General features: G+C 43.7%; 2 protein-coding genes across 2 annotated transcripts in view; both read left to right on the forward strand.

Annotated features, from left to right (window-relative positions):
* The window catches only part of LOC121599849, a 115,574-nt gene that overhangs the window by 16,242 nt on the left and 80,962 nt on the right, over positions 1-18,370 (forward strand). The window lies entirely within an intron of this gene.
* On the forward strand, positions 7,749-13,994 carry LOC121598988. The gene is made up of 2 exons (XM_041926390.1): positions 7,749-7,933; positions 8,005-13,994. Exon 2 carries the CDS (start codon positions 9,300-9,302, stop codon positions 13,992-13,994), a length of 4,695 nt encoding a protein of 1,564 aa, XP_041782324.1. The 5' UTR covers positions 7,749-7,933; positions 8,005-9,299.

Here is an 18,370-nt window from a genome sequence, read left to right on the forward strand (position 1 = left end):
CAGTGCGGCCGTGCGGCCGGGAATGGTGTGTGAAATTTTTAATGAAATGACATTTTCGTCCCAAAATCTCGGCAGCAACAAAAAAAAACCAAGCAAACAAAAGAACAAATGCCGATGAGTATGTTGTACATTTGTGTGGCGCCATTTTCCATTTCCTGCTAACCTTTAACCCCAGGGCGTCAGCGTGTGTGCGTCAGCCGGAACACAAATGGAACGCGGAGCAGGTGATCGTAACAATTTTGAGCCGATTTTCCGATTTATCCTAAACATTTTATTTTGTGTCTCTTACCCCAAAAGAACACTCCGCGCTGGGTGTTGGAACCCATAGCGTGTTGGAACGTGTTGGAATGGGGGGTTTTCGCCGAATTTTCTGACGAGTTACGAACGAGCGCCCCAGAGAAGAGAGGAAAGGGTACTACTACAATAATGGAAGTCCGTCCGGAACATATGGCAGTAAATGCGAAAGCTCAGCAGGCAAGACCACCGACCGACCAACCGACCGGCCCGGGGTGTGTCGAATCAGCCCGGCCGGGTGCACTACTTGGAAGCGACGAAGGCTCATGAAGCATATGAATATTTTATTTATACAATGCCCTGGTAGTAGTGTACGGCTGTGTATGTGTGCTGAAATTGTGTGGGCTGTTTGTATGTTTGTTTTTGTTGCGGCCGACAAAATAAAAAAACGGGATGATAAATTGAATTTAAAATTTCCCATGCCCAAAATTGCGACCTCTAACCCGCTCACACACACACACACACACACACACACACACACACACACACACACACACACACACACACACACACACACACACACACACACACACACACACACACACACACACACACACACACACGCTGTACGGTTTTATGTGTTTGAAAGCAAAACAACAAACCCCGGGCATAGTGTTGGCGCACAGTACGATGGTGTCCAGCGCTCTGGAAGTGGTTAGTGGTTTTTGATGTTAGCCCTGAGGGGTGGGAACCGGCAAAATGCATTCGAGATTGGGAGGGAATTTTAAATCACAATTCTTCAATACACCGATGGGATCATCATCGGAGGGACCCGGAGTTTTCGGTCGTCCAGCAAGCTAATGACAGTGCAACCATTAAGATGTGAACCTGTCCAAACCGCGTCGTTTGTGTAGTGGTATGGAATTAATACGTTAATTTGTGTGTTTCTCGACTGTGGTGTATTTTGGGATTTAAAAATAATGTTTGTTTTGATGGGTGATTAATCCGTGTGGGGGGGATTTTGCAGCTGGGAACTGGCACCAGTTTCAGTTTCAGCAGGCCCCGCTTTTTTATGGCCAGCACGATCGTCGCTGTTTTATGACCGCTGGCAAGACAGATGTTCCACAGCATGGTTTAAGAAAACACGACGGCAACGAGCTGGGTAAGAAGTTTGTGGGCGATTGTGTAAGCAACACAGTGACACCACGTAATCTTGCCCGGGACAAAGTTGCTATCGGTTCGGATGCGTCTTTTGAAAGCAATTGCAAACTATTGTTCGTGATATTGTGTAGACTTCTTTTTTATGTGTGAGTGTGTGTGTTTCTGTGGCAGAAAAGTTTTCCCATTGAATTGAAACTATCCGTTTGCTGTTCAGACCCATCTGCCCATTCTAACAGGTGCAACAGGGAAGTGTTTCGAAATCGAACAACTTTATGGAAGGGAGAAACAGTCGTAGGAAAGGAAATTAATTTAGAAGTAAAGCACGTAGAACAGGAGTTTCAGCTTCTACGGTGCAAGTTGGGACAACAGTTGGGATTATGAGTACGGTTTCTGGCATCTATTAAAATAAGCCACTACACTCGTCTGGTCGCCTTCGACCATTCCTACAACAACAGCTTCAATTGTGGAGCTTTAAGTTCTGCCAACAAACCTCAAAAAACGAACCACACGAACATTGAAAATACAGGTAGCTGCAGCATAATGAACATAAAACATACTGGGTCCCGAATTGGGTCATACTACCTCACGTGTGTTCCGGTCCGAGATTAGCCCATTGCCCGCACGATGACACATTCCTCGCTATGGGTCGTTTTATTTTTGCACACGCTCGATTAAGCAGACTAAATACGAGGAGGTTGCATCGAACGAGCGCAACCCGCAAGCGACCGAGCGAGTGCCGAATGCACCGAAAGGCACGAGGTCCCGACGACCGATGATTGCATTTTTGCAAAGCCATGCATGCATCGGAGCGTGTGCCGGCGGAATTTATGGAATCGATAAAAGCTGTGGGGTGGCATGGAATGTAGTTTTATTCTAACCTTTCTGTGATCCTGTGCATTGGGTGTGTTTTTGGGCCCACGATTATATTGTTAATGTGAAACGCTTCGCTGGGCAGGGTATGGTGGTGATGATAAAATTTTGCAATTAACTCACATTCACAGACTGCATTCTGGAGCGCTTGGGGGGGAATATTCGCATTATTCTACTTTTATAACGCAGCTACATTCTGGTCAAACATGCTGTTGTTTGTTTTCCTAATTATATGAACTATTTGAGTGTGGTGTTTTGCTCTCAGAGCATTCGAACGAATAACGGAGTAATTGAACAAACATTTCGCAGAAGCTATTGCGGGGTATTCTAATTCATCGTAGGACCTAAGCACAGCACAGCAGCTTCCAAAAAGTGAGTGAAAGCGGCGTGTGGCTTGGCTTCTGGGAAATGGCACAGAAAATAGAACACGTGTTGCATAAAGAAAAGGCACTTTGATACTGCTGAGAAGCGGGCCTTGTTTAACCTTTGCAACGGTTATCGGTAAATAAAGGATGACTTGTAGCTTGTCAGATGTTGCAGACTTTTAACTAAAATTAATGCAAAATAACCACAAACAAGCACAGCCTTTTTTCCTTTAAAAAACGATCAATTTGGTTAGTACCTAGAATTAAAGCGCCTTAAGTTGTCTGTCAGTTCGTTATTTTGCATCAAGCTATCAAGTAAAAAGAAAATCATCATTCAACATGAATTCTGAAATATTCAACAGGGCGCGTGTGTTTTATTGGAGATCGTTTTAGGCATCTTTTGTTGATGCCTGCTACTTGATATCCTTATTACTATGGTAACTGTGACTGTGACATTTTTCATCCACGGTCTTTTTTTCAAAGTTTCGAGTTTCGTCTCGGCATAAAAGGGTTTTTGGTCGCAAAATTCTTGGTCGCAAAATTCTTGGTCGCAAAAATCTTGGCCACAAAATTCTTTATTTTATTCTAGTGCATTGATGTTGATTTGCAAATACTGTATTCCAATGTTTTCAGGAATTATTATTCATGTAAATGGATATTCAACCTATCTCGTACCTTTCATCTCCATTTTTCATGATATTGCAACAATATGCAAGTTACGTTAGTTTTAGGTTTCAATACTACGAACAGCTTTAGTCATTGGAATTGACTTCATTACTTCACCCAATTCACCCAAACTTCGCAATCGCAGCATCGAAAACACATCAAAGTCACGCTGGTCGAACAAAAAGCGTAGCTTATCTCTAAACATTACACACAAGTTAAGTACAATCACAGGTGTCCTATTTATGGAAATGCGTCTATCGCTTTATGAAACACGGGGCCTTCTTTTTTTACCTTTTTAACGCTCCCCTGGACGCACTCGCACTGGGCGCCCGCACATGAAACGATGACGCTTCCGTCGCACCAGATGGACGGACGCGGTTCACCTGGCTAACCTTTCATATGGTCCAATTTTGTGGCGGGTGCGTGTCTACAAATGGTTTCATTAACTACGGGCACTGTACAAACGAGCTTCGGCTTCGGACACGTTTCAGTCGCCTTTGGCAGTGTGAAAAAAAAAAAAAACAGCGAGAGAGAAGCTGAACCATTTATGAAAAATTTAGCGAAATTCAAATTTTGCCCTCCCCACAACAAACTAGAAGCGAGCGCGAGCGCGCGCCCGTGTGGATTGGTAGACCGGTTGGACGTTCCGTGTTACATATGTCTCAATTTTCCTCCCTCCATTTCGGTTTATAACCTCCCACTGGGAGTTTTGGGGCTGTTTTTCATCATGCTTTGTGAGGGGGTTGGGTGGTATGTGTGTTGTTTTATTTATTTTCCGGGCGCAACAGTTTGGCCGTTTGACGTAGCACTCGCGTAGCTTGGAGAAATGATTTCGGTCGCTATTTCCACTTCCCCTTTTTCCCCTCATTTCCCCCTCTGCTTTAGCTCCTTTTTTGCAGCAGTTATGACATGGTAGAATGGGGGAAAAATGAAAGAAAGAAAGAACGATGACCAAGGACAAAACCACCCATCACCGTGCCAAAATATGGAAAACATGCACCATCAAATTTTCACACACATACGCCACAGAGCCGTTTGTTGCACGGCCCCGCAAAGCAATTTCCTTCTTTTTTTTGCGAGGGCTGGGTTTAGTAAATCTTCTTCCTACTGCTGATGTTGCAGCTGCTGCTTGTCGCTTGTGGCGTGAAGTGCAGCGAACACGACCACGGCCTCCTATTCAGTAACAACTCTTCCTCCGAGTTTGGATGTTTTCACTGTGGATTTGCTCTCCCTCTGTTGACGTTTCAGTTTCCCCGTAACGTACGAGTGTGTGTGTGTGTGTGTGTGTGTGTGTGTGTGTGTGTGTATGCACGCGTGTGTCTGTTATTTTGTGAGCTTTCCGCGCTCACGGCAAACTCGACTTTCGGTGGATAAAAGGTTTCTTTTGCCGGTGGTTATTCTTTTCGTGGCGGGTTGCGCGAAAATGATTTTGCTGAAGCTTGCGCCCGTAGGCTGCGCTTTGCGGTCGGTCGGGGCCGCCGAACTGTTGCGTGTGATGTTTCAGTGCCTGTGTATGTTTGTGGGCGTCACCCCTCTTTTCTCTACACTGCCCGCTCACCTCATCCGCGGGATAGAAATGGTGTTTCTAATTCAATTTCCACGTACACCGTGTGCCTGGTGCGCAGCATAAATGGTGTGTTATGTTGCCATAGAACGACGGGGGCGCGCAAAATTCACGAGAGGGTTGGAATTATGTTTATCTTTTGGCTTACCAATCCCCCCTCCCCTTCTTGTGCATGTTTTCAACAAGCCAGACGGATTACGGTTTGAAATATTTAGCGGCCAGTGCAGAAAAAGGAGCCCGCCATCGCTCGGTGGACGATGGAAAAGCATCGAGCCATCAAGTCCTCGAAAAAAAGGTTGAAAAAACACACACACACACGCGTATATTATGTTCTACAAAATACTCGTGCTTGTGTTTGTGTGTGTGTGTGTTTGGCAAGCGGTTGAGCGCTCAATTATGCCGGCAACGGCTTAAAGCTTTCTTCGAAGTGAATTGGATTTACTTTAAAAAAAAAATACGACACGCATACACACACACACACCCAGTTACCGGTCGATTTTGAGAAGTGTCTGGGAGTGTGTATTTCGGGTATGTTTTACGATCCACTTTCGGACAAGTGTTCGATATCCTTTCGCACTCGCAGCGAACGAACCCTTCAAGCATGCGAACGAGCAAGCATTGTGAGACATATTGTTCGTGTTATGGAAGGGACAGGCACGGCAGCCCTGAGGGCGACAAAAAGAAGACGAAGAAGAAGAAAAAGGATTTATCCCTTACCTTTTTCATGCTGCTATGATATCGTATTTCAGTCTTTTCAGGCTTTTACTTTCAAGTACGATCGGGGTGTGTTTTTTTTTCGAAGTTTTTGTTGTTGTTGTTGTTGGGCGCAAGGTAGTGATCGGCGACACGTGCAAAGAATGGAAAAACACGAAATTCTTTTACCCTGAAAAAAAAAAAAAACATTTGCGCGGCTTACGAACAAAATGTATCAATTTAACATGTAGCAAAAAAAACGAGGCTTTGGGAGTGATTAAGGAAAGATTAAACCGTATCGTTTTGAGTCTTTGACACACACTCTGAGCTGGCTAGAGAGAAAAGGTTACAAAAGAAGTTATTATCAGTGACATAGTTGCTATAGTTACAAGATGCGATTGAGGAAGCGAAAATAAGTGGCTTATTGCGAATAGCAGTAGCAGTAGCTGGCAGCAGAACAACACCTTCATCTTCAAAAGTTCCAAAATAAAGTGGTACCTTAAATCGATTCCAAACAATCTCTTTTACCATACACATCTCTTTATGCAATCTAATATCTTGTAACGCATCTTCCATCCATCACAATTTAACTTATTCCAAAATCATACTTTCCCTTCGAACTCCACACCTAACCGCTTTTACGACTGTGCACTGCGAGGACACGATTTACGAGGCGCACATGTCAAGAAATGATTCAATAAAATGATGATACAATCGATGACGATAACATCTTACCGTAAATCCTTTCATCCATCCCAGTGGTCAGAGCAGCCCAACAGTAACACAGTATTCCACATCCTTCGTGCGTGACGCACGGAGCGGACAGAACGGTCCTAAGATCAATCCGCACGCTAAACGTTAAAGACGTTGAACACTTCGATTTGGGTTTGAATAGACTATCCGACCACAGTACAATTTACGATAACTAATTCAAACTGTGGGTTGAGGAGGATGCCACCCATGGGAGGAATAGATTATTTGCACACACACACACATACACAGACAAACCAATGTGCTGCCTTTGTGACCTGTGGGCTAGTTTGCGTTTTACCACTGGACGGGATCTCCGGGAAGTGAAACAAAGCAGCTAAGAGTGATGAGTTCTTGGTTCGAGACAGTATACTTCATACCGGTTGTTGAGTGTTGTTGAGCAGAGGTGGTCATAAAATAAATAAACCCAGAAAAGGTGTCCCACCAACCGGTCACCGGTCGCGCTGTTCAGCTCAGCACAAAAGACGGGTTTTAGTTTTCGATTAAAGGTTTCACTATTCAATGGTGTATGTGTGTGTGTGTGCGTGTGTGTGGCTTTGCTGCTGTCCGCCTCGGGATCGGTGTCAGTTTTATCGAGCCGGTTTTCGCTCCAGTGGCGAAAGATTCCATTACATGCTCGATAAAATGATTGGATCGTCATCGGGAGCTTCGTGGCGGATGATGGGTGCTCGGAGATGAATGAACATAAATATCGGTGAAAGTGATCACGGGGAAAAGGGCGTGAAGGGGGAGGGAAAAGTCAATTTTGTGGGTTTTCGTGTGGTGGTGTGTGGTTTCGATGGTGGGAGGGTAAGACGATAGCACAAGCTTAGCGCAAGAAGAAGTGATACAGTGATCGTAACGGTTTGACTTTATGGTCGGTACAGACGGAGTGGAACAATGGAGCGGGAAAAATGCTGATAGGAAAATGAAAATCAATGTGAAACGGGAACTTTCTGTGCATGTGTAAGATGGGATGTAAGGACATCAAGGCGAGGAATTAATCCTACGAAACGGAAGCCATACGGAAGCTGTATTCTTGTGGGGAAGATTGCAAAAATGTGTTTTTAAAAATGTTTGCATTTACAAGGCTTAGAAGCTTAACAAATTTAATCTTCAACTTCCGGGTTTGAAGAGAAACACTCTTCACCAAACTCTCTGCAATTTATCTCCTTCTGCTTCTTGGCTAAAAATAATTTATTAGAAAGCTTCCCGCCTGTGCACAGCCGCGCAACAGCGTCTTGGCGATAAATTATTCTTAATCTGCGATGTTTTGCTAGCCATTTGAACCCGCCCTTACACACTGTTTGAACTTGACCTGAGCCGTGCACAATCTTCGCCCATGTGCACTTTGCTCCTGCCGTCCGTCCGCGTTCGGCAAAGCTTGCTTTGTTTTTTCGTCTTCTCCCCTTTACATTTCGCAACTTCCGTTCACATTAATCATTTCTTTGCAACTGTTATCGTCGTAGCAAGCGCAGGAGGAGCCCTAGACAGCATGAAAATGTCACAGCGAGACTTCGTGCTCGTTGCGCTCCCATCGATCCAAAGCCCTTCAAAGCGGGTCCCACTGATCACCGCTACTAACCGAGCTACTGGAAAAAAAATACCACTCGATCCGCCTTACCAAACAGTAGATAACAGTTTTCAACCACTCACTTCTTGTCCTCTCTCTCTCTCTCTCTCTCTCTCTCTCTCTTCTAGTCTCCCAGCGCACTCCATCCAATTCCATTCAAAACAACACAGTAAGAAATGATAAAATTAATTCCCTCTCTCCTCGCTGGTGGCAATGTGTCGACTACTGTCGATGTCGTCCACCCTTCTCGACAACAAGTGGAGTATAGGGTGTGGGGAAAACAGCGGAAGTGAATCACAGCTGAGATGGATTTAAACGAGAGCAGGAAAGGGAACATGAACAACAAGTTTAGGAGAGTGAGAGAAAGAGTTGCCACAACGCACAACTTGGTGTGAGCCTTCCTGGTGGTGGTGGTAGGATCGGACTGACGGCAAGGCAGCATAATTTATTGACGCTAATAAATAAGCTCAATGTAAATAATAATATCGTTATCGACTCAGTGCCAGAGGTTAGCAGTTGGGGGAGGGATGATAGCCAGCCTCGCCTGTTAGCGCCTAGATGTATGCAGAAATATAATAGCATACAAATAGCCATAATTTTAGTCCATAACGATTAGAGTTAGTTAGTGTTAGTGAGAACGCGTACGTCTATCGAAATGATGAAATAAATGTTAGAGTCTAAGCTGAACCACCGTATAGAACACATCGTCTTTTTTGATTGAGCTATTGAACATTTGGTCCTTCGAGCAAAAGGGAGTAAGCGAGTTGTAAAAATCGCAATAGAATACGGGACACTTAGATTCTCATCAAGATCGCTGCGATTGTATCGTTTTATTTTGCTTGTGCTGAATCCACGAGATTGTTTGTGAGTGGAAGAGTGTAGGCGTACGATTTGCCGGTGCATGCCTTTATATGCGGGTTTTTTTTACGTGAGTGCACATGAAGTGGCATAGAGTTTTGTGACTATTATTACACTTTTCCGGGAGTCGGCGGCTTAGAGTGCAGAAGTAAACGAACGATAACAGTGTGTAAGCGTAATTTTGTGCGTGTACCATTTTTTTTTTAGCCTTAGCAATCGTGCTAGCGATTGTGCGTGTGCGTTAGTTCGGCCATAGTGTGGGTCCGAGTTACAGAGGTGCGCGTAACTATAGGTGACGTAAAATTGGTTTTTTTTTTGTTGATGGCTAGAAAACTACACACATTTGTGTTGGAACTGCTCCTGAGTTGAGATGAGAAGTGTATTTCGGCCAATTCGCGGGTCCGAATGCTAGGAGTGGTAATATCGTGTGAAAATTAGAACAATTTTAGCGTCGGAAAGATCGTTGCTAGGACAATCAGTTTGCGGTTAGTGTGTTTCGGCCATCGTGACCGAGTTGGCGTCAGTGTTCGCCATCGCAATTTGAGGAGTGTCGTTGAACTTTAAAATGCCGAAAGCATCGAAAGAAGCAGAAAAAATGGTGCCGTGGATAAGAATTTACCAAGATCGATTGGCAGGCCTAGAGCAATTTGAAGAGTTTATGGTTAATTACGTGGATGCACAACGTTGTGAATTAAGTAGTCAGCTTTTGTCCTTGGAAGAGGCAAAAAAGACTTATGAAAGCGTGCGGGAAAAGTTGTTATTGGAGTATGATGAGTGTGATGAGATACAGTTAAGAAGTGAGAGGAAGGAGTTTCAAAGAAAATATCACAAAGTGAAGGGTTTTCTGTTAGAAAAACAAGGACGAGATGAAAGTGTACGACCGATCGCGAACAGTACTATGACGAACACAATGTTTTCGAGTTCACAAGTGCGTTTACCGAAAATAGAGCTTCCTACGTTTAGTGGTGATAGTACGCAATGGATGAGCTTTAAGGATCGTTTTGAATCGATGGTGCACGAGGTGGTGGAGTTGTCTGAGGTTATGAAGCTGCAATATTTACTGGCGTCGCTGAGAGGAGATGTAGCTCGACAATTTGAACATGTTCAACTTGTGGGGGAGAACTATTCGAGTACATGGAAGGCGCTTTTGAAGCGTTTCGATGATGAAAAGAAGCTGAAGCGCGAGTATTTTAAGGCGCTCATGGATCTTCAACCAATGGCAGCAGCAACACCCGAAGAGTTGACTCGAATCGTTAATGAATCTCGACGGTTGGTGCGGGGAATGGAACGACTAAAGGAGCCAGTATCAAAATGGGCAACACCTTTAACAAGTCTGGTAAGATGCAAAATTCATCAGGATACGTTAATGGCATACGAAATCTTTGCAGCTGACATGGAAGACAATTTTGATGACCTGATGGAATTCTGTGAAAAGAGGATAAAGATCTTGAACAACACCGTTACCGATGGGACCAACAGAATATCTACAAAAGCAGCTAATGATCTCATTTCAAGTCGTGCAGAGAACAACGTGCAGAGAAAGAAGGGAACGAAGCCGAACGCAACTTTAGTATGTGCGAGCCAAGCACACAAGGCCGTTATAAAATGTTGCATTGTATGCCAGGGTGATCATCCAGTAGCAAGGTGTCCATCATTTGAGCGGCTCTCAGGAACAGAACGCCAGGAAGTAGTCAAAAAGAATGCACTATGCTTCAATTGCTTGACTAAAAATCATCGATCTATTTTCTGCCGTTCATCAACAAGATGTGAGAAATGCAAGGGACGTCATCATATGTTATTATGTACTCGTAATGCCGTTCCAACCCCACCGAGTCGAGAAGAAACCATAAACGCTACAACGCATGTAAAGGCTGCCAAGGAGCAGATGGTCTGGTTGTCGACAGCACGAGTTTTAGTGTGCAATGAACATGGCGAGGAGATGATTGCTAGAGCATTATTAGATCAAGGTTCCCAGTCAAATTTTATCAGTGAGCAATTAGTGCAGCAGTTGAGACTGAGAAAACGACGACTGGCAAGACCATTATCGGGAATCGCAGCGGTAGAAGTAAAGGCTGTATCCGTTGTGACAGCAATCGTCAAGTCACGTGTAGCTGAGTTTGCCGCAACGCTTGATTGTTTGGTACTACCAAGGGTGACATCGGATTTTCCTTTCCGCACGAAAAACACGGAAAGGTGGAATATGCCGGTAGGAGTAACGTTAGCGGATCCAACATTCTTCCGTAGTGATAAGATTGATATGCTGATTGGAGGAGAGCTGTTTGCTGAGCTGTTGCAACAAGGGCAGTTACGTATTGCCCCACATTTGCCTAAGTTACTGGAGACGAGTTTTGGTTGGATAGTCAGCGGTAAAGAAGAGAATCAGCATGATACCAGCATGAACAACCAGATGGCATGTTCCTGCATCAATGAAGAAGAAGACTTGAGCAGCTTGTTGGAGAAACTGGTGAGTTTGGAAGCTATACCTGAAGATCGAATTCTTTCCAGCGATGACCAGGAATGCGAGAGATGGTACCAAGAATCTACCAAACGAACAGAAGAGGGAAGATACATCGTTCAGCTTCCAAAGGTCAGTAATTTTATGCACAAGCTGGGAGATTCACGACCAATAGCTAAGAAACGGTTTACTGCGTTGGAACGTCGTATGAGGAATGATGCAAATTTGAGCGAAGCATATAAAAGGTTCATGTCTGAGTATTTGGAGTTAGGACATATGAGCAAGGTTTGCTTGTATGACGAAGACGAGTTGAAGGAAAATACACCATGTTTTTATCTTCCACATCATGCTGTGTGGAAAGCAGATAGTACTACAACTAAATGCCGAGTGGTTTTTGATGCATCTTGTAAATGCAGGACAGGTCACAGCTTAAATGATCTCCTGTTAGCAGGACCTAGGTTGCAAGAGGACATAGAGCCAATATTACTGCGTTTCAGAATGAAAGCAGTCGCAATGGTTGCAGACATTGAGAAGATGTATAGACAAGTCCTAGTGTCGGAGAGTGACAGAAGTCTTCAGCGAATCTTATGGAGGGAAGATAGCAGTCGTCCAATTGCCGTTTATCAACTGAACACGGTTACATATGGAACTACATGTGCTCCATACTTGGCAATACGCACATTAAGGAAGATATTTGAAGACCATGAGAATGAATTTCCAATGGCAAAGACATGGTATGATGACTTTTATGTCGACGATTTGCTGTCAGGAGCAGAAACAGAGGCAGAAGCGATACACATTCGTGATCAAGTGATAGAAATGATGGATCGAGCAGGTTTCAAGTTGAGAAAGTGGGCATCCAATCGTGCATCAGCTTTAGACGGATTACCCAATGAAGAGTTGGCTCAACCTGAACAGAAGGAGAGGAGTCTCGATACGAAACCCATAAGCACGTTAGGTTTAACTTGGGACCCAAAGACAGATCGATTGAGGGTACGAGTTCCCTGTGTAGATGTATCGAAGCCACCGACAAAAAGTCAAGTGATGGGAAGTATTGCCAAGATATACGATCCATTAGGTTTTGTGGACCCTATAAAGATGGTGGCAAAACTTTTTATGCAACGGTTGTGGACGTTGAAGGAGGCAGACGGATCAATGTGGCCATGGGACAAGGAGTTACCAGAAGTATTGCAGAAGCAATGGGCTACGTTTTGCAGCCATTTGGGAGAGTTGAATAACGTAAGTGTTCCACGATTTACCAATCCTACGATGAGTGACAATTTACAATACCACATTTTCTGTGATGCATCGGAGAAAGGATATGGGGCATGTGCGTATTTGAGGTGCAAGACAGAAGAAGTATGTGTGGCTAATCTGCTTGTATCTAAGTCCAAGGTGGCGCCTCTCGCGAAACGACTTACAATTGCAAGACTGGAGCTTTGTGCAGCATTGTTGGCGAGCAACTTATACAATTTTATTAGAAAAGCGAGATTGCCGGAAGCACCATGCTATCTTTGGACGGATTCGATGACCACATGGTATTGGATCACCTCACCTCATCAAGGTTGGAAAACGTTTGTGGCAAATAGGACGGCAAAAATCCAGTCTCTTACTAAAGGATGCCAGTGGAGGCATGTCCCAGGCATTGAAAATCCCGCGGATTTGGTATCGAGAGGATGTCAGCCAGCAGCCTTAGTGGAGTGCCAGCTATGGTGGTCGGGGCCATCGTGGCTAATAAAAAATGAAGATGAGTGGCCAAGATCAGCATGTACTAAACCAGCAGAAGCGACAGAAGAAGAGAGGACAACAGCTGCATTGGTGTCAACTGAAGTTCAGAGTGGTTGGGATGAACTCTTTTCTAAATATTCTACATACAGTAAACTTCGTCGAGTTGTGGGATACTGTGTACGGTTTTTAGACAACGTAAGGAAAGGCTCCAAAACGAAGAAGAGAGGGCTTGTGATTGAACGTCTTACTAGCGAGGAAATACAAGAGTCAGAAAAGATGCTGTGTAGAATGGCACAAATGGATGGATTTGCCCAAGAGATGAAGGAGTTGAAAGCCGGAAGGGGAGTGGCCCGTTCCTCAGCAGTACGAGTATGTGATCCATGGATTGATGAGGAAGGTCTGATGCGCGTGAATGGCAGACTACGGCATGCGGAAACAAGCCATTCGATGAAGTACCCGATAATCATTCCGAAAGGACATATGTTGGCAAAATTGCTGGCATACTATTGCCACATAAAGTATCATCATGCAGGCCCACAAATGATGCTATCTACATTGCGTCAGGAATTTTGGATCATCGGTGCAAGGTCAGTGGTCAAGACGATTTATAATCGGTGCATTAGATGTTTTAGGTGCAACCCGAAATCTACTGAACAACCGATGGGAGATTTGCCGAAATGTAGAGTTTCCCAAGCAAAGCCGTTTGCAGTATCTGGTGTCGACTATTGTGGTCCAGTGTTCTTGAAGGGGAGCCATCGGCGAGCAGCTCCAGTGAAGGCGTTTATTGCAGTGTTTGTGTGTTTTGTTACACGCGCAGTACACCTGGAATTGGTGTCCGACCTAAGCACACCAGCGTTTCTGGCAGCATTACGGAGATTTATCGCTAGAAGAGGAAAGGTAACGGAAATTCATTCTGACAATGGTACCAACTTCAAAGGAGCAGCGAATGAGTTGAATAAGTTGTATGAGCTCTTCAACTCTACTGATCATCAACAAAGTATTTGGGCCTGGACATCTGAACAGCAGATTCTGCCTGGACATCTAAGACGATGTGTTCTATACGGTGGTTCAGCTTAGACTCTAACATTTATTTCATCATTTCGATAGACGTACGCGTTCTCACTAACACTAACTAACTCTAATCGTTATGGACTAAAATTATGGCTATTTGTATGCTATTATATTTCTGCATACATCTAGGCGCTAACATTTCCCGACCACCAAAATTGAAAATTTTACAATTCACGTCAACATAATTCAATCCCTTAAGTACTTCACATCAATGATCAATACTGTGCTATTTATGAGCCACATTTGATTTCATGCAACATGCTTCATAATTCATAATATTTCATATAATACAATAGATAATATTTTATAATAGATTATACTCCTCACTTTCGTAGATTATAGGAACAAAAAAAACCTTAACTCAACAAAAAAAACACTAACCAAATGTTTAACTCGACAAAAAAAACTGTCACACGAGATTTTCGCCTCAGTTCATGTGTTTCCTTTCATCGTATAAAGTTCATTGTCTTCCAACGGTATTACGCAAACTCTACTAACTGGCCTCTTTAGTTCTTTTGCTTGTGGTGTACGTAACGTGACTACTCTTACGGTGCCGTCTGGTCCTGGGTGTACCTCGATTATTCTCGCTAATGGCCATTTTAGCGGTGGCACATTATCTTCTCGTACGATTACCATCATTCCAGGGCAAATCAGTCGTACTGGGCCTCTCCATTTGGGTCTAGTCTGCAGCTGTTGAAGATATTCCACATGCCAACGCTTCCAAAAATGCTGCAGTCGATGTTGAACGTGTCTCCAATGGTTCAAGCGGTTCTCGGGGATGTTTTTTACGTCTACTTCCGCTAAATGTTGCATATTTGAACCTGTGAGAAAATGACCTGGCGTTAGTACTTCATAATCATTTGGACTGTCCGACAATGGTGAAATCGGACGGGAATTCAAACAAGACTCAATCTCGGCCAATAGTGTCACCATGTCTTCGTGTGACACCGATGATGTGCCCAACACACGCAGTAAATGACGCTTCATTGATTTCACTGCTGCTTCCCATAAGCCTCCGAAGTGTGGCGCGCGAGGCGGGATAAACTTAATAAATAAAATAAATGTTAGAGTCTAAGCTGAACCACCGTATAGAACACATCGTCTTTTTTGATTGAGCTATTGAACATCGCCCTTAGATTGACGTGATATTGTGTGATTTTTTGCGCATTTTTTATTGCAGCATTTGAGGGAAACGAGACAGCTATTAGTTTGATGGAGGAAAATTAGTATAAAATGTACAAATTGTTCCTTGTTTCGTAAGTGGTTGAGTTTTATGTCTGCAGCTCAAAAACTCCATCGTGAAAGTGGATTCCGTTGGAATAATTCCATTGCTTTTTAAAATGAAAATTACAAAACTGAGTTTTCCTCCACGCCTTAATGGCTATTAATAGGATAATGTCCAATTAGGTATGCCCGTTCCTTCAATTTCCCAGCCTAAAGTTTCGTTCAACATTGTACAGCGCGTCGTTAACATCGGTTGTGCCTTTCTGTGCACAAATGTCTAAGCAAAACAATTCCACAGAAGCGCAATAGAAACTTTTTTGTGCTACTTTGTGTTGTGTTTCATCAGTAATGACGCTAAAGTAAGCTCATCGCCCAAGCGGAAACACACGAAGCTTTGTTAGCAACCTGCAAGCAACAACATGCAAAACGGGCGCGTTGTTCTTTGGATGTTCCAGGAAGCGGCGTGTCTTTTCGCTTCCGAAAGACAACGGCACCGATGCTACTTACGAACGCACTTTTCCTTTGAATGATGATGGGCAAACAAATGGGCAAACAAAGCAGCGCAAAAAACGATTCGACAGAATAAATCTTCCACCCCCGTGGTGACATAATTAATTAAACAATACCGAGGAAAAAACAAAATCGGCCTCGCACCTCGCATGCACGGATCAATGGGTAAAGAATGAATGGACGAACGAAACGAAGCGCGAGTGCGATGAATGGCAAATGGGGCTAAATGGGATGCAATGGCACGTTCAGGAGGGAAAAAGAAAGTAAAAGATAGTGTGAATAAGTGAATAGGACTTTGCGTTTAACCGAGAAAACGCTAATTTGTTAACGAGAGACAAGGCACGAGAAAAGCCGGAACATTCCCACTGGTTTATGCACTGTTGATTTGAAGCTTTTTGTTGTGCTTTTACTTTACACATTAACCAACGGAATTAGGGATATATCTGTGCATCAAGTGTGTCTGTTCGGTTTGTCCTTTTTGTTGTTATTTTCTTGCGCCCTTTGCGCATTATCTACGCACTTTTTTTTTATTACAAAACGCGCCAAAGAATTCGTTTCATTAAATTTGCATAATGAATACGGTGGCGAAATGCGAAATGGATGTCGCCGGGTCGAAACGGGCACGCCGGGAATGTGCGCTTTTGTTTGATGAGGGTCTCTGCTAGCAAAAGGAGTGTGCTGTTCGCTGTATGTTCGTCTACCATTGACGCTGTTGCTTTTGTTTTGCCGTGCTTTTGTCCGTGGAGAAGAGGAGAAAAAAGCGCATCAATTGAGCGGCTGGAGCAAGGTTTGAAGGATAGAGAAGGAGTTATTTAAATGTTTTCACCCGTTGGTTGGCCGCATTGGAGAGGGATAAAAAGGAAAGCTTGAATGAGATTGACGATCTATCTGTCAGCTATTTGCTGAGTGGATATGAAGAGCATAGAACAGAAAAGATTTATTGTAATGCATGCATAATTTTACAAATGCTATACAGGCATTTTACATGATGGAAAATTTAAAGGAGCTTTTAAATTAAATTCATTTCATACGTTTGCACAACTGTTAAAGCTTTTGCTGCCGTTTGCCAGGGTTCCAGACACGAGCGCAAAGCTTCCGGTGTACCTTCCACGAAACTCCGAAAAGGAAGCAGAGCAAATCAGCAACGAGCATCCACAAAGTGGCTGCAAAAAGTGCCCTCCCCTCCAGGAGCAGCAGGTCCATTGAAATGTTCAACCGAAACGGGTTGAAATGGTTAAATTCACTTCACGGGCAGCTGCTGTTTTAATTTTGCTTTCTTGCTTTCCTATTGCTATTTTCATCCTTTTCCGGAAGCTCTCGTTTCTCTGCGCTCTGGGTACTTAAACTGGGTGGAAGTATGTACCGGGGTATACAAAAAAAAAGAAGAAGAAGCTTTAACCCTCCCCCAATTCGACCAATACAGTGCCTGTGCCTTTGGGTTACGAATTGGGGGCAAACGGGAGTAAAACCGATACAAAACTTTAGATTAAATAAGTTTGGTATTTGTTACCTTTTTTTGGGTAGGCGGCTGCCCCAAGTACTTTGACCGTAAATAGAAGAAAATATACTTCAGCTGTGGCTCGAAGCGCTTTCGCCGCCTGATTACACCTTAAAGCTCAAGCAACGCGCTCTCAAATGGAACCGGCTTCAGCATCAACAGGCATTCGTTGGAAGGCGTTCGAGCTGCTGAAGTTAATTAGAGATAAATTATTGTTTCATAATTTACCCACGTTGGCCCCACGTTGGAGGGGAAACAGCTGACTTCCCAGGTCCGGTGGTATGTGTGGTACGGTGTACGCTGGGGCGCTGTCGGAACCAGTGAAGCGGAAACGGAAATGGCCAGTTGGCAGCAGGTACCGATGGCGATGGAAGATATTGAAATATCGTATCCGAACGTCCGTTCGTGTACGAAATCCATAGCGCCACTAATTAACCGTACACTGTTAATCGATGTAAGAGAGTAAGAGAGGCAGACAGAAGGGAGTGTTGAGCGGTGTTTGCGTGTGTTTGAGAGAGAGAAAGGGGCAAGCTAAATGGCGGATAGTTTAGGGCGCAATTTGGCGGTAGTGTAAACAGCTCCATTTCGATTCAATCGAATTGAACTAGCCTGGGTAGCAAATATGTGTTTATACGGGCATGTGTGTGTGTGTGTGCTAATGGTGAGCAAACTAATTCCCTTTATGAAGCGGGTGGGTTTGCTCAGGGGAGAACAGTACGCTTGAACGATAATGATTTGTGCATCACAGGGTGGCCACTCGAATCAGGATTTGAAATTCCCGGTTTTTTCCCGGTTTTTCCCGGATTTTTTAGGGGTTTTCCCGGTTTATTACACTTCATTTGCCCGTAGTTGATTGCCTTATGCGATACTAAAATTTCAAAGCATTTTTTGACAATGTTATAGGTAACTCTAATAGTATTTATAACTTCGTCTATAATTAGTATGACAGTGCAAAGCTGCTTGTTATCGATGTAACAAGAATTAAATAAAATAACCTTAAACTATTATTTAAAAATAAAACTATTAAGCATTATAAACGTTTTTTATAAGATTGCTGAAACAGCTTATTTATTCAAATTACTCATTTTCTCTTCGATCAAGGCTACTTCTTTCTGAGCATCTGCGAGAATTTTGGCTTTAACTAATTCTA

Source organism: Anopheles merus, chromosome 3L (genome assembly GCF_017562075.2).
Source record: "Anopheles merus strain MAF chromosome 3L, AmerM5.1, whole genome shotgun sequence".
NCBI lineage: Eukaryota > Metazoa > Arthropoda > Insecta > Diptera > Culicidae > Anopheles > Anopheles merus.

Coding starts and splice junctions, on each gene's coding strand:
- LOC121598988 (XM_041926390.1), top strand. CDS start 9,300: ATGCCGAAAGCATCGAAAGAAGCAGAAAAAATGGTGCCGTGGATAAGA.